This window comes from Acomys minous (assembly GCF_964271855.1).
Source record: "Acomys minous genome assembly, chromosome: 15".
Classification (NCBI taxonomy): domain Eukaryota; kingdom Metazoa; phylum Chordata; class Mammalia; order Rodentia; family Muridae; genus Acomys; species Acomys minous.
In genome coordinates this window covers 54,868,104-54,891,904 of record NC_140497.1, presented here as the reverse complement: position 1 = coordinate 54,891,904, position 23,801 = coordinate 54,868,104, and the positions used below count along the sequence as shown (strand labels likewise).

At 43.5% G+C, this 23,801-nt stretch overlaps 1 protein-coding gene across 1 annotated transcript; it reads left to right on the top strand.

Moving 5' to 3' along the window:
• The first annotated feature begins 10,803 nt into the window (after nucleotides 1–10,803).
• LOC311584690 (guanine nucleotide-binding protein G(I)/G(S)/G(O) subunit gamma-5-like) lies at nucleotides 10,804–11,254 on the top strand. Its single transcript, XM_084759268.1, has one exon. It carries the CDS (start codon nucleotides 10,835–10,837, stop codon nucleotides 11,039–11,041), a length of 207 nt encoding a protein of 68 aa, XP_084615394.1. The 5' UTR covers nucleotides 10,804–10,834; the 3' UTR covers nucleotides 11,042–11,254.
• Nucleotides 11,255–23,801: the final 12,547 nt, after the last annotated feature.

Here is a 23,801-nt window from a genome sequence, read left to right as displayed (position 1 = left end):
TCAGCCTGCCACTGCCTCTGCCTCCCGAGTGCTGGGATTAAAGGCATAATGCCACCACCACCTGGAGGTCTTTATAATTTAAGCATCAAAGATGAAAATGGCAAGTCTCTCCAGGTCAGGCACCATGGACTAGTATCCAGGATGTGTTCCCTAGGGCACGGTGCAGAACTAGCTGGGTGTGGAAAAGAAAGGGGATATCCACACTAGTCACTTCTCTAAGGAGTTAGAGAGCCTAGGAAACAATTAGCACAAGTTAAAACTCTGCTTCCAAGGATATGGCTGAAACTTGGGCTGGAAGCTATTCAACACGCCTCATCCCTCTGCCAGATGTCATCAATAAGTGACTGTGGGCCTGCATCTCTGAGATTGTCCCTCCTCTCTGTCTCTGTCTCTCTCTCCCCCTCCTCTCCCCCTTCCCTTCCTCTCTCCCTTTCCCCCCCCTCCTTCTCTCACTCTTCCCTTCCCTGTCTCTGTGTCTCTCTGTCTCTCTCTCTGTGTCTCTGTCTCTGTCTCTGTCTCTGTCTCTGTCTCTGTCTCTGTCTCTGTCTCTCTCTCTCTCTCTCTCTCTCTCTCTCTCTCTCTCTCTCTGTGTGTGTGTGTGTGTCTATTATCTCTCTCTTGGGTTTTTGTTGTTGTTTCGGTTGTTTTTGAGGCAACATTTCTCTGTGTAGCTCTGGCTGTCCTTGGCTTCCTTCTTGGACCAGACTGGCCTAGAACCGACAGCGATCCACTTTTCTCTGACTCCTGAGGGCCGGGAGTAAAGGCGTGCACCCCCACTGCCCAGCAGAGGTCCTCTTTTCATCCTACTCTTAAAGCTAGTGTTCCCATCTTATAATAAATGCAGATCATTTGGAATAAGGTGAATACAGAGCCAAGGGGTTTCAAAAAATGATAAGGCGTTGAAACATCGGCCTCTGATTTTGTTTCTTAGGTCTCTCCTATCTCATAGGCATAAAGTGACTGATCTAATTGAACTATTAGGGTCTGTAGGTGTATCTTTCACTGAACAACACAATATTCCTAAAGCAACGATCCAAACCAACAACTGCTTACCACACCCCAACATGTGTGGGCCAGGACTTCAGGCAGGACATTGGGTCAGATACTGCATGAAAGACCTTGTTCGTGTTGGTGACCTTTTCAAGAGTTCGTGAAGTAGCTAGAGACAGTGCAGGTCTCTGGAACCTACCACGTTCTGTATTCAGTTCTCTTAACGTAAGAGCACTGTGTACACAGTTCCCATAGCTCCCCCAACGTGGAAAACGAGCTTGTGGGGTAGTTCCCACAACCCGGATGCCTGATAATGGGGGTGGGGGGGGTGGGGGTGGGGAGAGCTGGTTTTTAGGATGTACTTTTAAAACTTCCTGCTAATCTGGTTTATTATTTCTTACTTTAGTGGCTTGTAAACTGTTTTGTCTATATAGGCAAAACATTTCGTTTATTTGTCTTAGAATCTGCTGAATGCTGTGGTATACCTCCTAGGAAAGACAGTCTATTATATTAAATATAATAAATTAAATATAACTTAAAGTGAGGAGCATCCATGGGTGAAGACCCCCTAGGAAGGTGTCTGTAGACTTAGGTGAGGACCACGTTGATTTAGCAAAGCCGTAAGAGCTTCTTTTCCACTGTAGTTCTGCCTTGAATCTTGATCGACCTCTTTCACTTTTTACCTAGTGATCTGACCTGACGTGGGGTGAAGACTTGGGAAGATCAGAATTTTGCTTGTTTTGCTAATGACATGAGAATTTTCTTTTTCCAAGCCAGGCAACAATCGAATGGGTATTTCTTTTCAATTTTAGATATAATATTCTTATTAATTCTTTTACAATTCCACACGTGTTTGTAGTATATTTTGATCATATTCATCACCTACTCCTTTCCCAAATCCTTTCTAGAGCCACACCCAACCCAGCTTCAGTTCCTCTCCTCAGTTTGTGCTGCACATCTTTGCACTGGTGCGGGGCTATCCACTAAAACCTATTCCACCATGAAAGCCCACATCCTTAAAGAAATCCAGTTATTCCTCCCCCTAGTATCAATCTGTCCCCCCCCAACTGTCAATCAACCTCAGCTAAAGTATAAGGTCTCTGACTTCCCCTTCCCAAAATATTAATTTTTAAAAATATTTTTGTTAATTTATTCATATTACATCTCAACTGTTATCCAATCCCTTGTCTCCTCCCATTCCTCCCCAAAGATTAGTTTTTAACCTTTGTGTTACTCACAGTGTGAGGCTCACTCACAGTCACAGCTCACTTGAAGTTTAATGCATTCATAAGGCTTCCTATCACATTCTTAACTCTAGGTAACCCCCAGAACAATCAGTAAACTTTTATTTTATGTGCATGAATACCTTGTCTGCAAGTATGGTATGGCTGTGCACCATGTGCACACCTGGTGCCTACAGAGACCAGAAGAGGGTGTCAGATCCCCCTGGAACCTCAGGTACAGATGGCTGTGAACTGCGTGTGTGTGTGTGTGTGTGTGTGTGTGTGTGTGTGTGTGTGTGTGTGTGTGTGTGCTGGGAGCCTAACCCAGGTCCTCTGCAAGTGTAGCCAGTGCTAATGACCACAGAATCCTGTCTCCAGCTTCAGGTTTAAGTTTTAGTTAACAGATAAATGGAGAAACCAGATACAGACTTACTAAAACTTTAACAGTGTCCTCTTTTGAACAGGTACACACTGGCTCCGGGGCACGCTGATAGAGAGAACTAATCTGTCTCATTGTCTCATTACCAGTAATGCTTTTCAGCTGCTTTGCTTTTCCCAGGTCTCAGGAGCTAATCAATCCTCCAAAAGGAAAGATGGGTGGTGTTCAGAACAAATCAATTGTATCTTCACTTTCCTTCGGTAGTCAGGTTTCCTGCTTAAAGGTAACTGAGAATGTATGCACGTATAGAGTCCCCCATGTATATAATATATATGGTATATGTGGTGTATATATCTCCATAAATCATTATATACAAATTTCAACAATGTTTATTTGGAGAAGGAGATAGAAAAAAATAGATTTATGCAAAATGAAGAATAATTTGCTTATAATGAAAGAGTTCAAATTTTGTCGGTTTTTTTTTCCCATTTGTAACTAGAATAAAAGCCCTTATATGGCCTTCAAAATCTGCCTTTAGGTTGAGCTCTCACACGATGTCAGAATCATATTCTCCGAGAACTGTATTTAAAGAAAAAGTGGGCTTTCAGGTGTAATTAAGTGTCTTCTGACAAAAAGGTTCTCCAGGGTGCCTGTGATCGTAATGGTTTCTATAAAGAAAGGACGAGAAGTGTGTGTGTGTGTGTGTGTGTGTGTGTGTGTGTGTGTGTGTGTGTGTGTGTCTGAGAGAGAGAGAGAGAGAGACAGAGAGACAGAAACAGAGACAGAGACAGAGACAGAGACAGAGACAGAGACAGAGACAGAGAGAGACAGAGACAGAAAGAGGGAGGGAGAGAGAGACAGAAACAGAGACAGAGACAGAGACAGACAAAGACAAAGACAAAGACAAAGACAAAGACAAAGACAAAGACAAAGACAGAGTACATAGTAAAACTAGAGGGACCAGGAGGAGCAAGCCCTGCAGGCCCTTTGCTTGCAGCCTAACCTTGGTGGCTTTCTGACCACAGAACTGTAACAGGTGTGTGTTGCTTTAAGGCAGGGAGTGTGGAATCATTCCTTCCAGCAGCACTAGGAACAAATACACCGGCTATGAGCAGCCACTGCAGGTCTTGTAGGTATACTCTTCCATTTATCTCGGATAAATAAATATTGGGGAACTGAAATCTGGGCCTCCGAAATGTGCAGGCTTAACTTCCGAAGAACTGACAAAACTCTTCTCCAACATGGCTGAACTTTTTCCTCTTCCCACCTACACTGAGAGACTGCTGGTTGCTCTGCATCTTTGCCAGAATTTAATTCATGCTTTTCTTAATGTTAACTCCTTAATATGAAAATGTTTAGCATCTCTTACACATTTACCAATAACATACTAGATGTAAAGTACTTAAACCTTTTGATTATTTTTATTTTTCCATCCACACAGCTCCCTCTTGTATGAAATAACAGTGGGTTCACCATCCCCCCAAAGCTTGCTATTCTGTACCTTTACAGGAATGGAATCATGTCTGTGAGTTTTTTTTTTCTCTCTGTCTTCTTGCCCTAGGATGAGGTGTTCAAGCACAGTACTTTATTGCTGTTTATGCCACATTTTGCTCTTTTCTTATAGACATTTGAACTGTTTCACCTTTTCCCCCTTGTGACTAAGGGTGTGATAAATGTCTGTGCCCGTGGTTTGTCTTCATTTCTCTAGGTTGTGTAAACTACACTGGAGCACATGCTAAGTCTGGATGAAGTTGCCTAGCAACTGTCTGTTTTCAAAATGGCTTCATGCTTTCCGTTCCCACCACAATCCTAAGAAGACTTTGCTATCATTGGTTCCTTGTTAACGCTTTGTTATTCTCTGTCTCTGTGACTGCAGCTTGAGGCTAAAGTGCTGGGTCCTCCCCAGTGGCTAAAGACTTCTTAAAGCATTGTTTCAGGAATTTACTGGTTATTTGTCTATGTTTTTCTCAAGAAATGAGTATCTATAGCTGTTGCATATTTTTAAATTTGTGCTGCTTGTCATTTGCTATTATTGAGTTATATCTGAGTTCAGGGTTACTATTGCTGTGAAGAAGTATCATGATGAAAAACAAGTTGGGGAGGAAAAGGGTTTATTTGGTTAATATGGCTCAGGTCGAAGTTCACTGAACAAAGCTAATACAGGAACTCAAACAGGGCAGGAGCCTGGAGGCAGGAGCTGACCCAGAGGCCATGGAGTGTGCTGCTTACTGGCTTGCTCTCCATGGCTGGTTCAGCCTGCTGTCTTAATAAACCCAGGACCGCCAGCCCGAGGATGGCCCCACCCATAAATCACTAATTAAGAAAATGCCCTATAGGCCTAATAATGCCCTATAGTTCAGTCGTGTGGAGGCATTTTCTCAGTTGGGTTTTCTCCTTTCAGGAGACCATAGCTTGTGTCAAGTTGATAAAGCCAGCCAGCACAAGTGCTGATAGTTCTTTATACATTCTAAATATAACTTCCTTATCAGGCAAATATTCTGTGCCTGAGTTTGGTTTCCACTTTCTTGAGAATTACTGAAGCAGAAAAGGTTTTACTTTTCATAGAGTTTAGTTCATCTGTATTTTTCTTGGTGCTGTTTTTTGTTTGTATTAGCTCCTATTTAAGAATCCTTAGCCAAAACTGAAGCCATGAAGTGTTAGGCTTTCCCACTAGCTTACTTCTAGGGTGCCTAGCAACAGCTAATGTCATCACCTGTCACTGCCAGGAGTGCTCCAGGTGTGTGCTGGATAAAAAGAACCAGGCAGCCCCCCTCTTCTCTCTGTCTGTCTCTCTGTCTGTCTCTCTGTCTGTCTGTCTCTCTCTCTCCCCGTCTCTGTTTCTCTCTATCTCTGTCTCTGTCTGTCTGTCTCTCTTTCTCTCATTCTTCTCTGCCCTCATGGCTCTGTCCCAGCGTGTCTGTCTGTCTGTCCGCCTGTCTGTCTACGTGTCCAGTCACCCTCTACCCCTGCTTCAGGTTCTATTTCCTCCCCACTTCCCCCCCTCCTTCCTTTATACCGTATATATCGCGCGGTGGCCTTTACTTATACAACAACAATATTTATCTCTCTGCTTTTTTAAAAGTTGCAAAGTGTTAATATTACAATTTATAAGGAGAAGCTCATTCCTTTTAAAATATTTCTTTTATTTAAAACGTGAGTGTGTGTGTGTGTGTGTGTGTGTGTGTGCTATATCTATGTGCGTCTGTGTGCTAATTCTGTGTGTGCACACTGTATTTGTGTGTGTGTGTGTGTGTGTGTGTGTGTGTGCCTGTGTCCAATGCCTCTGTGTGTGGGTGTGCTATGATTGTGTGTGTGTGTCCAATGCCTCTGTGTGTGGGTGTGGTGTGCTATGATTGTGTGTGCGTGTGTGCGTGTGTGCGTGTGTGTGTGTGTGTGTGTGTGTGCGCGCGTGTGCCTGTGTCTCGATATGCACATTTGAGTAGGGGTGGGCTGCTGTCGCGAGCAGAGAGTTTACACTCAGAATCCGGAACAAAAGAGTCAGGCCAAGAGCAAGTGGTACGATTTAGCAAGAGAGGTTTATTAGCAATATAATATCAATGTTCTGGGAGCTTATGCCATTAGGGTATACGACCTGATATCGTGAAGTTCTGTCGAACAGGTTCGCTGCTGCGACTTGATTCAGTTCTCGGGTTGTTTTCTGACAGCATGTCTGTCTGCTCCGTCCGGGGGGAAGCGCCCTGTTGGCTGGCAGCATTTCAAGTGATCATGGTGGCAGAGAGAGAGAGAGAGAGAGAGAGAGAGAGAGAGAGAGAGAGAGAGAGAGAGAGAGAGAGAGAGAGAGAGCTAGCGAGCGAAGAGAGCTGGCTGCTTCTTCTCAGGGTTTTTATACTTACTTTAACCTTACCCTCTCTAATTCACACATCTAGCTTTCTGCGGCACTCTTATCACCAACTTGCAGTCCTGGCTGCTCCTAGGTCAGAACTTACTACTAAGGTTTTATCTATCACTCACACATCTGGTCAGACGTCAGCTTTTTGGGCTGTCAGCTATTTTCTACGCTGGGCTTTGAAACAAGCCCTGACATGTAGCTGCTTCCTACACTGGGCTTTGAAACAAGCCCTGACATGTTTATTACAGCTACAAAAAGTAGAGGCATCAGATACTCAAGCTGGGGTTACAGGTGCTCCTGAGCCTCTTGCTGTGGGTGCTGGGAGGGAAACCCAGGTCCCCTGCAAGTGTAACTGTTCTCTTATCCACTGAGCCGCCTCTCTAGCCCTCATGAGATCAGTCTTTATTTTCTTGCTTGTGGCTAGCCAATTGCCCGAAGGTCAGGAGTTTAGATTGTTCTCTGCCAGGCAAGTGTTCTTTAAAGACTCCTTAGGAGTGGAGACGCTGTTGTATCTTTAAATGGCTCTTTTCTTCAAGGTGGCTTTTGTTTCAGAGAAGAGAAAAACTTACAAGAAGCTGCTAAAATTGCCAAGTCATCCTGCCTAACGTGAACTTTGCCCTCCATTGCTCTAAGCTTTTGATCCTGAGGGGTTCCATTTTTTTTTTAAAATTAGCATGTGATGTATAAGATATGATTTCAAACTGAACATGTTCAGAACTGTGCCCACCTTCATATGAGTTGATGAGTTTCTCAAATAAAAGCTCTGTGCTTTCTATGTCCAGTGAGCCGCCACTTTGGGAATTATTTCTGGTCTACCTTTATTTGTTGCTTCTAAGCCTTTCTTTTACTCTTATGTTTTTGTTGTCTGTTTTGTTCTCACTCCTGGGTGAGCTCATTTCATTATGTTACAAAAGACTACTCTTCCTTCCATTGAATGGTTTTGTAATTTGTATTGAAATTTAGTTGCCCATATATGCGTAGGTCTGTTTTGGTCTCTTAACTCTATAGCATATATATATATATATATATATATATATATATATATATATATATATATATATGTGTGTGTGTGTGTGTATATATATAAACACATATATATATATATCAATGCTATATATATTTTTTCATCCTGCCATCAACACCAGCTGTCTAGATTACCATCGTCTGTCTTGTAGTAGATTCTAAAATCAGGAAATGTAAGCTTGCTAGAGACCATTTTAGCATTTTAGAACCTTTATAATTTCATACAAATTTTATAATCCGCTTGGGAATATCTACTAAGACGATAGCTAGGAATGCAAGAGGAATTTTATCACATCTGTGCATGAAATTTAATAAATATTTCCATTTCATACTTGTTAAGTTTTCCGATCTATAAACCTGAAAATATTTCATTATATATTATTAAGTCCTTCATACTTTCTTTTGTCAACATTTTGTAGTCTCAGTATACACTCATTGCCTTCCTCATGGCTATGATCAAATATCTGACAAGAAAGCAACTTCAGGGGAGAGGGTATGTGCTTCTCATATGGGCTAAGGGATCTAAGTCCTCTGTGATGGGGAAGGCACGGAGGGAGGTGGGAGTTTTCCTCCACTTTAGTGGCAGGATCACAATGCTGCCTGCGCTCACCTCTTGGTGGGTCAGGCAGCAGAGACGGGACAGGAGACAGGACAAGCTGTAAGCCTTTGGTCCCCAGTGACTGGCGACTTCTAGCATCTCTACCTCTTCAAGATTCCACGGCCTCTGCAAACAGCACCTCAGCCATGGACCTAGTGTCCACACACACGACCCCATCCACAATCAAATGTTTCACATTCAAAACGTAACAAGATCTATAGCATCCTCATTCTTTCATTAAATTTATTCCTAAGGGTTTTTTTTATTGTGATTGTCCGGTCATGATTGTTTATGGATGTTATTTTTAGGTTATTACAAGTATATGGGTATTGCATTGCTTTTTTTTTTTCATTTGATCTTGTAGAGTATGGCCTTGTTGGACTTGTTTAAGAATCCATTAGAAGGTGGTTATTGTTGGGGTGATCATTTTGTGCGCTGTGTAATAACTGTCTTTGTGTTATTCAAATGCTGACTTCTGTACCAGCAGAGAGCTGAGTACAGGCCAGACCCTGTATTGTTATCCCTGTAGCTGCGGCATATTTCGCAAACACTCGGCCCTCCAACACCTTCTGACTGGTTTCATAAAGAACTGGATAGCTCACAGCAAAGGCAAGGGGTGAAGGAGAGGCTTCTGGAGAGATAGAAACACTGAGAAAGAATCAGAGACATGGAAAATTTGACGGCCCTGATGCGGAGGAAGAAACACTGTGCTGGGACTGAGAAACTGAGGAAAGGCGGACAAGCCACGTGCAGAGTGTGGGTTAGCATAAAGGGTTAATTTAAGTTATAAGAGCTAGTTGGAAACAAGCCTAAACTAAGGCCAAGCTTTCGCAATTAATAAAAAGCCTTCAGATCATTATTGGGTGCTGGTGGTCCAAAGAAAGTCCCATTATAATTGGCAGCCGACATTTATCGCGTATGAAGATTTGCTGCAGTGTTCTGCAATCGAGCGCTTCTGCTTTTGCTTGTGTTAGAGGGTGAGGGTCCAGATTCCTTCTGATGCCTGTGGATGCCCAGTTGCTCCATGCCCTCAAGTTGAAAAGACTATTTATCTACTTAGTAAACAGACTTTTAGTGGATGCCTTGGCAGGTTCTATCATTTATAAGTATGGATAGAATTGATCTTTCCTTTAATCCAGGTTCTTTTTTTAATCATCTTTTGCCCCACCTGGCACAGCTAGAGCCTTTAAGTAAGTACTGCATGGGGGTGATGGAAGCAGACGCCTTTTTCCTTCTTCTAGACTTGGAAGGGAAAACATCTAGAGCTGGGGGCACGCCCCTTCTGCTCCTAAGTTTTTGGGAAGTTTTAGAATGGATGGATATTTGGTTGAAGAGATGATTTTTTCACCTTTAATTTGTTTGTGGCTAAAAAATAATCTCAGGTGAAGAGCACGTATTCTTTTCACAGATTTGCTGTCACAAACAGAACGGTCGAGGCAAGGGCATCCTACTGTCCTTCTGCGGATGTGTTTATCAAAGGTAACTCCCAATGAGCAAGAAAAATGTGCATGTATTTTGACTCAGCAGCCATCATAGGGGTTCCACCAATATACATCCCCACCAAAGATAAAGAACACTCTTGTTTCTTTGTAGAGTTGCTAGTATTTTTTAAATATTGAGATCCTTCTAATCCAAATTGTAAAAAGTGGCATTTTATTTTATTTTTTTTTTAAAGTGGCATTTTAGTATGGTAAATCCTACCTCTTACTATGTGTGACAATGATGATCTAGGAATACAGTAAGAGCCATTTTATATTTTCTGTTCTCTTTCAATTTTTGATGTGTGTGCATGTGCACAGGAGTGTGTGTGTGTGTGTGTGTGTGTGTGTGTGAGAGAGAGAGAGAGAGAGAGAGAGAGAGAGAGAGAGAGAGAGAGAGAGAAAGAGAGAGAGATTCTTTTCCTACTTTTTTAGGAGGTAGGATTTTATGTACCAGTTTTGGAGGTATATTGTTTATTTTTGATATGTGTAAACTTATGTTTAGTGGTCACATTTTTTTTCATTGATATTTCTGATAGGATTTTAAGGAATGTGACTTACAAAATCTTGAAGAAACATATGGTTTTGTTTTTGTCAATTTCTTTGACAAATCTGCTTGTGGAAGGATATGCCCAGGTGCTGAATTTGATAATCCTCATAGAAAGTACCGTACAATAGGAATATTTCTTCTGCTATGGTTGTGATGAAAAAAATCCCACCCAAACTCTCACATTGTATTCTCGAGTGTGGATGGAGCATCTTGGGCAAAGGAGCCCAGTGGTCCCATCTGTTCTATACAGCGTTACGATGTACCCTTGGACTTACTTGGAGATGAATGGTTCCACATCTCAGATAAAATGTTCTATATGTCTGAAGGAATATCATAATTGGTGTATTAGGCATCTTGAATACATCTGAGAGCTCAATTCCTAATTCCCTAGCTCCTATTGGAAATCAAAATGCCAAGTCTACAATGTCATGCAAATACTGCAAAGGGTTTTCATTCGACCTGTGTGATCCCTTTCCTGGTGTAAGACACTGCCTCACACAATGTTGGCATCCATAGAGGTTGAATGAATATATATATTGGGGGATAGGGGGTTGAGTCAGGCTCTCTCTGTGTAGCCTTGGCTATCCCAAACTCATTCTGTAGACCAGGCTGGTCTTGAACTCACAGTGATCTGCCTGCTTTTGCCTCCCAAAAGAATATTTTTTAAAAGAATAAATAGTAAGCTATTAAAATAGGCCACTCCTCACTCGGTCTGAAGAGTTGGCACAGCTGTCCCGAGCGCCATGTTGGGTTCTTCCAGCGTCGCTGCCATGAAGAAGGTGGTTCAGCAGCTCCGGCTGGAGGTCGGGCTCAACTGCGTGAAGGTTTCCCAGGCAGCTGCAGACTTGAAACAGTTCTGTCTGCAGAACGCTCACCATGACCCTCTGCTGAGTGGAGTGTCTTCAAGTACAAATCCCTTCAGACCCCAGAACGTCTGCTCCTTCTTGTAGTCATGCTTCTTGAGGTTTCTCAAACCGCTTTTCATGAAGCAGTGAACATTCAAGAGAACTGAATTTGAAGTCTGTACAAAAGCGTCTCTATAACACTCTGTAACAATCTTCTACTTGTCAGTCCTTAACATCTACCTCTCTGAATTTTCGTGGATTTCTGTTTCACAAAGTTTAACGATTTTATATACACTGGCTGTAGCATATAATAAAACAGCATACAATAAAGTAAAATGAAATAAAATAAAATAAATACTTTTGTTCCTTCATTTTTTCATTCTTTTATTCTTCTCTCATATGTTACATCCGACTGCAGTTTCCCCTCTCTCCCCCTCCCCCAGCCTTTCCCCCTCCTCTTCCCCAGCTTCTTCTCCCTCCCCACTCCCACGGATCCATCTCCTCCCCCTTAGAATAAAGCACGCCTCTCAGGGAGACCAGCCACATGGTACGACAAGCTACAGTAAGACCAGGCACATACCATCACATCAAGGCAGCTCAGTAGGAGGGAAAGGGTTCCAGAAGTAGGCAAAAGAGTCAGAGACAGCCCTGCTCCTACTGTTAGAATTTCCACAAGAACGGCAAGCTAGGTCAGACCCTTACAGGTTGCCTGTTCTCTCCAGTTCCCGTGAGTCCCGCTCAGTTGGTTGTGTGGGCCCTGTTCTCCTGGGGCATTTCCTGACCCCTCTGGCTTCTCAGATCCTCCCGCCCTCCGCCCACCCCCGCACCCCACCCCACCCCACCCGCGCAGGACTCCCTGAGCACCGCCTAATGTTTGGCTGTGGGCCACAGCATCTGCTCCCATCAGTTCCTGGATGACGTCTCTCTGGTCTCTTGGATGATGATTCTGCCAGGCTCTGGTCCCAGCACGCTCTGCAGGCAGGACAATCTGTAGGTCGTAGGTTTTGTGGCTGGGTTGGTGTCCCAATCCTTTGTTTCTGACTTGTCATTTCCATCGTTTTAGCTTTTTAACCCTAGCTCAAGCCACCCACCTTTTCTAAATTTTCTTTCTGAGGGGAGGCACAATATCTCGGTTCCTCTTTTTTTCCTTCCTTTTTAGCACACATAAGAGAAAATGCTTCCTAATGCTAATAATATCCAGGACTGTTATATTCTTGAGAAATCCACTCTGGTGAATCAAGCGATGTATTTTCAGAACATGCCAGGAAGAATGAGTACACAGGTCAGTTTCAACTGCTCCCACTATGTGTAGAGCATAGCGAAATGAAAATTTCATTTCTGTGTATTTTTCAGAGTTCAAAAAGTACTTATCATGATAATCATTACTCTTTTATTTATTTGTTCATTGAACACATGGCAGTAAAAATGTAAATACATTTATTTTATACTCTTTAAATACTACTATCCATCTATGTATTTGTGTGTGTGTGTGTGTGTGTGCACGTGCGCACATGTATGCATGCACATGTGCACACCATGGCACATTTGTGGGAGTCAGTTGTCTTCTGCTATGCTGAGGGTCCTGGGATGGAGTTCAGTTAATCAGGATTGGCAGCAAGTGCCTTTACCTCCTGAGCCATCTTGCTGGCTTGAGTCTCCTTTTAAAAAGAAGTAAGAGGGTGACAGAGTCACTGCCTCCAAAGCAACTTGCTGCTCTCCTGAGAAGGTGAGACACATGCCAGCATCCTTCTCTAGGGGAGGGTGACAACAACACCAGGCTGAAATTATAGCACGGCTTCATTCTTTTCGTTTCCTGGGAACCTTCAACATTTTTAAGTCTTTTTTTTTAAAGGTAGGGACACATTTTTAAAATTTATTTATTGTATATAAGGGCTTTATCTGTAGAAGAGGGCATCAGATCACATTATAGATGGTTGTGAGCCACCATGTGGTTGCTGGGAATTGAACTCAGGACCTCTGGAAGAGCAGGCAGAGCTCTTAGCCACTGAGCCATCTCTCCAGCCCCAACATTTTTAAGTCTTTTGTTAATAATTTACACGAAGCCTGGGGTAATAATCAAGTCTAATTTCAGCATGTATAGTATCTTTTGTGTGAATTAACCAAAGACACTACAACCAAAGGCAACAGATAAATTGCCAAAGGTCATTTCCTTCTGAGCATATGAAGTGTGTAAAGATCTGTGCTAGGCCAGCTCTCCCGGGTCTATGCAGAGCTGCAAGACACACCGTGGCCCTAGCACCTTGCAACTGCCTGATATAGAGGGTATCGGGTAAACATCTGCCAGTTTGAATTGATCCTGCACTTCTTTCATCCCTCAAGTTGTCGCTCATTATACCTCCCACCAACGGCTTTCCCGTGGTCCAGAAGTGCCAAGGGTTATTGACTGGTCTTTCATTTAAGCCAGTGAACCTTCTAAATGCTAGTTAGAGATGAAATGGCTTAGTGGGTTAAAAACCTTGTCACGCAGCTGTGAGGCCCAGTGTTTGAGTTCCTTGGCACTCATGTCAAAGCCAGGCAGGTTTGGTGGAATTTGGAAGGCAAGGGTCCCTGTCTCAATAAATAGAGATCTACTGGGGAAGACACCTGCCGTCAACTTTGGTCTCTCTCTCTCTCTCTCTCTCTCTCTCTCTCTCTCTCTCTCTCTCTCTCCTTCACACATGCAAATATGCATATACACATGCATGTTCATATGTATGTTCATGCAAAAGAAGAAAAACCTTCCTGCTATCTATCTTTCTGTCACTGTGACAAAGCACTCTAGAAAAATTAACGTCAAGAGGAAAAGCTTTGTTTAGGGTCACAATGAGAGAGGTTTTGGTCCACACTCTTGATCAGAGGCGAGGCAGAGTGTCATGGCGGAAAGCACACAATGGAACAGAGCTGCTCACCTCGTGGGATCTGGAAGGCAAAGCAAGAACTTGTGTTTGCAACGAGATCTCTTTCCCTGAACACGTTAAGCCATGAGTCCGTAAGTGAGTTAATTTACTCATGGGGTCAGAGCACCTCCCAAAGCCCTTATCTCTGAGCTTTGCTGTGCTGTGGACCAAACCTTCAATATCTGAGTTTGGGGAACAGTAAAGACCCAAACTGTAACAGCCTTGCTGGAAAAATATTGGGCCACTGTGCCCTGTACCATGGCTACCAAGTCGCCCTCTGGTTGTCATAGTTTGCTGTGTACAAGCCACATACATGCTTCCCTAGGAGATGGGCTGCAAGACCAGATTAGAAACAGACATATTTATGTGTACTTTCAATTTGTTTTCCTAGAAGACAACTTTGTTAACAATAGATTTTTGATAGGTAATTTCCAAGTAGCCCAGATACTTTCAAACAGGCTTGAAGCTGACTAGGGGATCAAAGTGAGGCTATGAAATTCAGCAGAAAAGGCTACATGGACAAACGGGAGTTTGTCCCTGGAAGTCGTGGAACAATTAAGAGTATAAAGGCTGGTTTGACGGAAGTAGGCTGAGCAAAGAAGAGAGAATGCGAAACTAAAGTTAGGAATGGGAATGGCGTGTTGGAGGACATGTGTGGAAGGTCCTGTATAAGAGTAGGTTAGAAGGTAAGATCATGGGAGAAGACCAGGGGAGGAGACGCCAAGGCTGCAATGTTTATGTGTCATCGGCATATAGTCCAACTCTCTGTTGGGTAATGTATCCCCTCAAAGTCTAGTTGTTGTTGTTTTTTTTTTTTTAATTAAAGACAGGTCTCAGTACATATCTTAAACTTGCTGTGAAAGCAAAGATAACCCTGACCTTCTGATCCCTTTCCATTATCTCCCGGGTGCTAAATGATAGATGCGTGCCGGGTTATAGAGCGCTGTGGATCAAACCCAGGACCTCATACAAGCTAGGCAAGACCTCTACAAACCGTGCTACAGTGCCAGCCAGGTGAGGTCATTTATTATCTCTGCAAGTGCTGTAGGTTTTCTGCACTTAGCTAAGCAGGTCTCATTTGGTGTCCCTTCCTGTAGTGGCATCCAGATAGCACCTGTGACTGTGGCCTTCTGAATGCCCACCTGGCTAAAGCTCCAAGGTGGTTCACTTTAACAGGTGATGCCAGCTGTTGGCTAGGAGCTCAGCGAGGCTTTGGGCCAGAGTGCCAGCATCCACTCTTTCCGTGTGGCGGTGACTGTCTACATCCTAGGAGCTGAGCTCCAGTGGGGATTCTCCCCAAGAATGATATCCTAATATGCAGAATGGAGAAGCGAGAGAGCTAGGGAAGGGTTGGACCCCAAGCTGGCAAGTCATTTATGTCATGTCCTCTTAGTGGAAAGACCAGTGCCCAAACAGAGTGGCAGCAGTGGGAAGATAGAATCTAACTCTTAATGGTGCTGGCAAGAAGATACCACAAGCATATCAGAAATTGAAGATACCTCAGAGGTCATCTGTGGGAAACATAATCTGTCACAATGGGCCACTTAAAGATTTTCTTTTCTTTTTCTTCATGTGGATGTGTGTGAGTACGTTGTCACATGAGTGTAGGTTCCTGGAGAGATCAGAAGAAGGTGTCAGATCTCTCGGAGCTGGAGTTACAGCCTGTTGTGAGATACTCAGCATGGGTGCTAGGAGCCGAACTTGGGGTCCTCTGGAAGGGCAGGAAGCAGTCTAAACCATTGAGCTGTTTCTTTAGCCCTCCAAAGTCTGGAGGTTTAAGCAAGTAGGAATTATGACAGGACCAGGATAGGAGAGAGAGAGAGTGGGCAAGTTGCTAAAATGATATTAGGGAGAAAACAGAGATCCGTTGAAACATGCAGCAAGGAAAAATAGGAGGCAGTAAGTATGTTGTATTAGTTTGCTTCCTGCTGCTGTAACAAAGAACCATAACTAAAAGCAACTTTGGGGAAGAAAAGAGTTTACTTAGCTTACATATCCTTGTCATAATCCACTATTGAGGGAAGTCAGGGCAGGAATCTGCAGGGAGAAACAGAAGCAGAGGCCGCGGAGTAATGCTGCCTCTGTCTTGTTTCCTATGGCTCGTTCAGCCTGCTTTCTTGGACAACCCTACCTGCCTCAGGGTAGCACAGCACACAGTGAGCCGGGCCTTCCCACACCAGTCCCCGTGGACTCGCCCCCCGGCTAATCGGATGGAGGCAATTCCTCAGGTGTGTGGGGCTTACAGCCTCTCTGAGCAGCACTATGGGATTAAGTGTTGATGATTCCTCAGGGCTGCAAGTGTTAGGCAACATATTTTCTCTGGAACAAAGACTCCTTTTCTGTTTTGAAGACTTGGGCTCCAGGAGGAGAGGGATTGTTATAAGAACTAAATTAATCTATCTGGGCATAACTATTGCATAGCTGTCTTTCTGTTGGCTTTATTTTTGGTGTATTGTTGAACTATAACTGACACATAACAAACTATATCTTTAATTTCTTAAGAAACTGCTTTTATAACGTGTGTGTGTGTGTGTGTGTGTGTGTGTGTACTGCATGTGTGAGTATGTGCATGTGTGTGTGTGCACTCATGTGCATGCGCATGTGCCTGTGTGTGTATTGTGTTGTGTGACACTACTTCTGGGGAGACATGAATAAATACCCATTCATGCCAGATAAGAAACCAACTACAGATCAAAGTAAGGATACCACCAATGACCAACCTGTGGAACCAATTAATTTTACTGGGGTTACTTAAAGAAATATGGAGGAGGGGTTATTTACAGTGTCAAAAATGATTCAAAGATAGTCACATCACCAAAGCCTATCCCAGCATAGGGGACAGGCACAAAAGCTAGAGACTTGGAGTACACTGTCCAACTTGCAGGCAGCTTGGCAGGTAGGAAACTGTCCTTTCCAGACAGCTCAGTGGATCTGAGCCTCTTCCCAGAAGCTTGGCTGGCTTCCGCCTTTTCCAAGCACCTTGGCTTATCTCTCTTTCTCTGAAGTGGCTAGGCTGGTCTGAAACTCTTTGGTAGCTTGTGGGCAGCTCAGGCTGCCTGAGAGTAGCTCTCAGTACTCCTTATTGTTTATATATATATTTGGTCAGGAAGAGGCGTAGTGAATCTGATCAGTTTCAGGGACTTCCTGAGGCAGCTGAGTTGTTACTTCTTAAGCATAATTAGTGTCCCTAATGGATGGAATGTTTCACCTCCTCTAGAAGATTCTGTGACTTCACTTCTCTTTTAATATCCCGAGTCTTAATAAGCTTCCCTCCAAATGGGGTAGTTTTGTCTCTGAGGAAATTGCTACACACATACGTAGAATGTACCACACGCATGTCACATGTGTGTGTGTCTGTGTGTGTGCATGTGTCTGCACATGTGCATAGAGAGGGTGTCGGGTGTCTGTCTCCATTTTGTGGCTTATTCCTCCATTCTGTGTCTTACTCGATTGAGGTAAGGTCTCTTTCTGCACCTGGAGCTCATGTTTATTGGCTAGGCTGGGAGCCAGCAAGACCCGGTGATACTCCTAACCCTAACCCTACAGCGCTGTGGCTACAGGCACACAGTGCCACACCCAGATTTTCACATGGGTTCTGGGCCTCTAAACTAGGTCTTCATGGCTGTGCACTGAACACTCTTATCCACTGAGTCATGTCTCCAAACCTAGCTTTTACAATTTAATAAAACAGGTGATGGTGAAGCCATCAGTACAATCAAGATGATAAGCATACCCTCGACTTCTTAAATATTTTGTAATTCCTTCTTCTGGTTCTTTTCCTGTTTAGTCCTCAGGCCATCACCAACCTGCTTTCTGCCCCTACAGGTTAACTTGCAGTGACCAGAATTCTAAATATATGGGGTGCCATAGTAAGTGCTCTTAGTTTAGTTTCTTTTATACAGTATAAATATTTGGAAGATTTTTATTGCTGTTGAATGCCATCAATAATAATCCATTCCTTTCTACTGTGAAGTAATAATACAGGTCAATGTGTTTATACTCTCAATTGCGGAGAGAGATATGAGGTTGTGTGTGGTTTATAGCTCTTATAGAAAGTTCTGGCAACAGTCACACACAGTTGTGGACATAAGCTCTAATTTCTCATCATTGATGTTTAATATATGGAAATGGGGGCGCTATATGGTTTGTGGGGGTCATTTTGAAGTGTTTGTGAGTCGTTTCACATCCTCATCTTCAATTGGTTAAGCATTCAAGTTACTCAGTGTTACCGTTAAGCCAGCCAGTGACCCAGCCCTCGCATTCGGGCTTCTTACAGCATATTAACATGATGGACACGGTTAGATTAGGGGTATTGTGCTGCAATTTGTTTCCAATTTATCTCATTTGTGAATTGTTTTGCCTTCCCCTTTTCTGATTCTTTTTGAATTATGTACATTTTATTGCTTAATTTTAGCTGTCATGTTATTTACTTTTGAAATCATTTCACATAAACTTTTATCACAGTCTCTGCTCTAATGCACAGGACTTGTTCAGTCATGGTGCCTTCTCTCTTCTTATCCCCAGGTGTATAGTTTGCATCTGTTATCTATCTCTCTATCTCTCTCTCTCTCTCTCTCTCTCTCTCTCTCTCTCTCTATCTATCTATAAAATATTCCTATTCTAACCTACTTCTCATCCCTTCCTTCCTCCCTCTTTCCTCCCTCTCTTCTCATCTTCCTTCTTCTTCCTCATCCTCATCCTCATCCTCTTCCCCCCTACCTCTTCCTCTCACCATTTTACTGCACAATATCTGTTAAGTCTTTGAAGTATAAAACTTAGTAACTCACAACCTTATTTTCAAGGACACTGTATTTGAGAAGTTAACAACTGTGTAAAATCAGTCACTTGGAAGCATGCGGCAGAAAACAGTGATTTGGGTGAGAGCATGACCATAGAGCATCCGGGATGATTGTCTTGTTATAAGCAGAGGTTCCAGGATTCTCCACCCAGTCTTCAGCCATCAGCCATTTATTTATCTTTTTTCATTTCAGCCTTCTTTTGTCCTGTTCTTAACTTTGCACTGTGGCTCTTTTCAATGACCTAGCTTTTCTACAAACCAAAATGTCACCTTCTTTTTCATAAGCATTTTAGCAAAACAATTACAAGTGTCAGAAATTTAAACCAGTTAGTTTTGTGTTTTAATTAAATATTTAATAATGAGAAAATTAATTATGCTTTTCTTTAATTTTTTTTTCAAGACAGGGTTTCACTGTGTAGCCTTGGCTGTCCTAGACTCGCTTTGTAGACCCGGCTGGCCTCGAACTCACAGAAATCTGCCTGCCTCTGCCTCCCGAGTGCTGGGATTAAAGGTGTGCGCCACCACACCTGGCTAATTATGCTTTTCTAACATAACTTTTCGTACTTGTGGTTACTTGTGGCTAGTCAAAATGCCAGCTTACTAAGCAAAAGTGGCTTGTGTCATGTGAACACATTTCTGTGCAGTTGTGAAAATAGTGTGGTTAATATTTCAAACTCGGACTTTGAAGAGGTGGAAATGTTGGATAATCATGTGAACTGTGAACAAGCTTGCCATAGCTGTGCCCAGCAGGCCACGCGACAGAAGCTTTACGATTCAGTGACACCAGGAAAGCCTCGATGCAGCTTTGTGAGAAGACGCGCCGCCCTCATGATCCCATCAGCCAGGGCCGAGTCTGTAGCTATCACAGTACAGGACCAATGATCGTGTTTCTTTGCACAGTGATTAGCACACACGCCTACTTGAGCCCCTACCCTTGGCTTGCTGTGCACAAGTCCACACCACAAGTTGGCCTGATTCCTTGTCTTTTGCTTGAGCTGTGCTAACTTCTCCCTGAAGGTCAAAGTCAGTGTTACTAGGCATCTTGGGAACAGTAAATAATGCATCAGCAAATCCTCAGACCCTAAAGTGTCCCTTACGCTGAGATTGGATTTAATGAGGGTTTCCTCCACCTCCATTGCCCTTCCACTACTCCAGCACCGAACAACATGGCCATCTAGAACCACAAAGCCAGTAGCAACTGCATTTCTCTTCTTAATTAACAAAACCAAACCAACTGTGTGTGTGTATGTATGTGTGTGCGCGCGCGTGTGTTTATGTGTGTGTGTGTGCATGTGTGTATGTGTGCATGTGTGTGTATGTGTGTATGTGTGTGCATGTGTGTGTGTGTGTGTGTGTGTGTGTGTGCGTGTGCGTGTGTGTGTGCGCGTGTTCATTTCGGACTGTGTGTTACTTCCTGTGAGTTCAGGCATGCTCCTGTTGCTGTATGCATGTGGAGGTCAGGGGATCACTTTGGGTGTAAGTCCTCACTTCTGTCCTCCAGGCAGGCTGGGCTGAGGGGTGCTCTCCAGTTGCCACTTCCCACCTTGCTGTAAGAGTGCTGGGATCGGTACCCACTCAGGTCCCTGTGTTTGTGCCCGAGGCACCTTACTGAACCATCACCGCAGCCCATCATGGGTAGCATTTCTAGCGCCCTTCTAGCTGCCAGTCATCGTATCTTTAATTTGCATGTCTCTGTCGTAAAACCAACTCAGTATGTAAAGCTGTTCTGGCCATACCTCTGATTTCCTGGCCATCTCTTTCCTTGTTTTGATTTGTTCCAAAAAGCAAATGTCATACTTTACCGCTTTAGCCCTTATGCTGAAGGACACTTGCCTACAGGTCCTCAGTGCTAGAAGAAAAGACCACCCAACCCCTTGCGGTTATACTAGAAGAAGGGCAGGGGGAAGTGGGCCAACTAATAGTCGTGGAATTCTCAGACTGTAAGTGTTTCATGAGAGTTTGTGTGCAGAACCAGTGTTCTGGATGGCAATGCTATGGGAGGGGTTGTGTTTCAAGCTTGGGTGTAAAGCCGTTGCTAAAATGGCCCTAGAGATAATTTTATTCATATGTCTATATCTCTGGGGCTTTTCACTCAGCCCTGTTGTAACATAGTATCTAATGAAAAACACTGAGAAAATCAAATGGCGGACCCCTCCCCTCCCCCATTGGAACTCTGCTGTGGGCAAGCATTTACAGTGCAACATCTAAGTATTCCCGGTCGGAATGAATTGGCATCCTAACACAGTTGCCTGAAGTTTGCAGAGTGGCAACGAGGACAACCAGACACAGTCACTACATTTGTTACACCCCGCCAGCAGGTTTAGTGCTGACGAGAAAGACAGACAGTACAAGGCCCTTCCGAAGCGTGGGACGGGAACAACTTGTTGGTTATAACTCCTGAGTTCCAAAAATCCAGTGAATAAAATATATGCCTTGTCTAGAACATTGGTGACTCAATCATCTCTAAATGTCTTAAGAGTTCGGTAGAGATGTTATAAGACCATGCTCAGATTAGTTTAAGGCAAGAAGGACGCAGAATAGGCACTAGGGCTTGGGGTGGAGCCCTGTAGTACAGTGTGTACTTAGCATGTGTGAAGCCTTGGGGAAAGTCTGTACATGCTCACACACACCTGTGGTCTCAATTCCAGGCACAGAGTGACACGAGGAACATGAGTCTGAGGACCAATCTGCCTGGTCTACCCCAAAACAAGAACAAAAAATTAAAATAATAATTAAAAAAAAGTTGAGCATTGTGGCCATGCCAGATGTTTGTCTAGCACGAACAAGACTTCGGGTTTGATCAGAAACACCAAGGGGAGAAAGAAAAAAGAAGGAAGAAAAAGAAAAATGATACACAGTCAGCCACACTTTTAAGGTGTGTGTGGGAGATGTAGGTATGGTTTCAAACAGTAAAGGCTTCTGCATCCTGGCAAGATGACGGGACTAGAAATCGGTGCAAAACGCAGGCTTCTCCATCAGGCTTGGCACAGGGGGGCACAAGCTGTGGTTTGTCCGGAAGCACAGTAGCCGTCCTGTAGAGTTATGTGCAAACATGCATCTCAAAGAAAACGCATCTGCAGTGAGGGAATCTCTTTTCACTGCTTCCTTGCCTGTGCCACATCCTCCAGGCTTCTAGGGAGGGAGCTCAACTGTCTTCCTCTAGAATGTCTCTGTTGCTGAGTCATGTAGTCTGCGAGAGATGGCTTACTTATCACACACAGTGTAAGCTTGGCCAGCACATGGGACATAATGCCAGGTGGCTTTTCTGTCCCTTCACCTAGACCTTTGTACATCCCAGGAAGACTCCATCTTCCCTTTTTAGCCCTTGTGCTGAAGGACACTCGACTACAGGTCCTCAGCGCTGGAAGAAAAGACCGCCCACCAGCTTGCAGCTACGCTACTGGAAGGGCAGGGGGAAATGAGCCAACTAATTAATAGTCACGGAATTCCCAAACTACAAGAATTTCATGAACCCATTTTATGAATGGCAATGCTATAGGAAGACAGGAAGTGAATTTAGTTTGTAACTAAGTCAGCTATTCTTAGCTCTAGATCTCATTTGGTTTAAGAATATCTTCATAAACGGACGTATGCTGTGGAAAAGTGTAGTATTGACAAGTTACAACAACAACATCATGGAAATGTACTGCTGGGTAGCAATTCCCTTCAAAATGGGGCATTGAATCCTGGAGGACGGTTTGGTAAGACTCTGGAAATTCTAAAGAAAGGCAAGTACAATTCAGGAAGTACAATCTTATAATTCTCAAGCACCCCCTGAAACTTAGCCGAGGTACAAGGCCCCTTCCCCACCAAGGCTAATAAAAGTCGTAAAGATTGATGAGGAAAGAGATTTTCCAACCTGATGAGCTGTCTGCAGGTCTTTCAGAGAGTGCCAGGGCTGCAGCTTCGATGAGTGGTCAGCTGTATTGGAGTGGTTTTTTAGTGATGAAACTTCTGTAAGGAAGCTTTTACCCAATCTCCTAAAAGCAACCACATTGAATAGGTGGAAGAGGGAGGGAAGGAGGGTGGGAACGGGAAAATACAAGTGAGGGGATAACGATTGCGATGTAATCTGAATAAATTATAATAAATTTTATAAGAACACCCATTGGCTCAAGTTGGATTTGGAGTATCACTATTTTGGTCTGTTGTCAGTTCCTACCTGGAGCGAGTACACGTTTGTCCAAACTTCCTCAATTGTAGTATTAACTCAACCTGCTATCTTTGCCTATTGTTTATTCTCACCCCTTGAGAGTATCTCATTTTAATTTGTAATAAACTCTATGTTCTATATTAACAAGAAAAGAAAGGAAGAAGATGGGTGAGGTGACACACGCCTGTATTCCCAGCACTCTGAGAGACAGAGGCAGGTGGATCTCTGTGAGTTCGAGACCAGCCTGGTCTACAAATTGCGTCCAGGACAGTCAAGGCTACACAGCGAAACCCTGTCTCTAAAAACCAAAAAAAAAAAAAAAAAAAAACCAAATCAAATCAAAAATTTAAAAAAGAAAGTAAAAGAAAGTGATGAAAATTAAACCCACGGTGCTGACAATTCTTCTTCTTTTTTTAAGAATACTAAATGAAAGGTACAGAAACAAGTGCCACCTTCAAAGAATAACCTTCCTTCACTCTTTCAAAATATGGACTTGTAAATAAATGTTTGATTCATAAGAAATAAATGAACCCAATAAAGCAATTGCGTCTTTCATTTACAGCTACATAAAAAGCTAGCTCCAAATGTGACAGGGGAAAGCATTTATTCACAGCCCCTGTGCGCCAAGAATGTGGGGGTGTGGGGATGGAGTCTGCCCTCACCTGAGGTTCTAACTAAGCTATTGGTTACCAGCTTCTGCCCATGAAACATTGCTCATACGCCGAGCTCCAGTTCTGAGCCCTGAATGTCCTGAGCTCCTCTTGATGCCACGTGGTCCTCTCTAAAGTTTTACTCATGTAAATTTCCCAAGGTGAGTGCTCCAGGACAGAGGCAACATGAAGGAGGGACCCCATTGGAAGCTGAAACGCCATGACTTTTTCCAGCATGTTCTTGGTCACACAGATCTATGAGGGAGAGACTATGCATGCCCAGGTATTAATACCAAGAGTCTGCAGTCATCAAAACAACTCTGGAAAATGATTCCTACACTGTCCCCACTGTTCTGTGTATCTGCAC

Coding starts and splice junctions, on each gene's coding strand:
- LOC311584690 (XM_084759268.1), top strand. CDS start 10,835: ATGTTGGGTTCTTCCAGCGTCGCTGCCATGAAGAAGGTGGTTCAGCAG.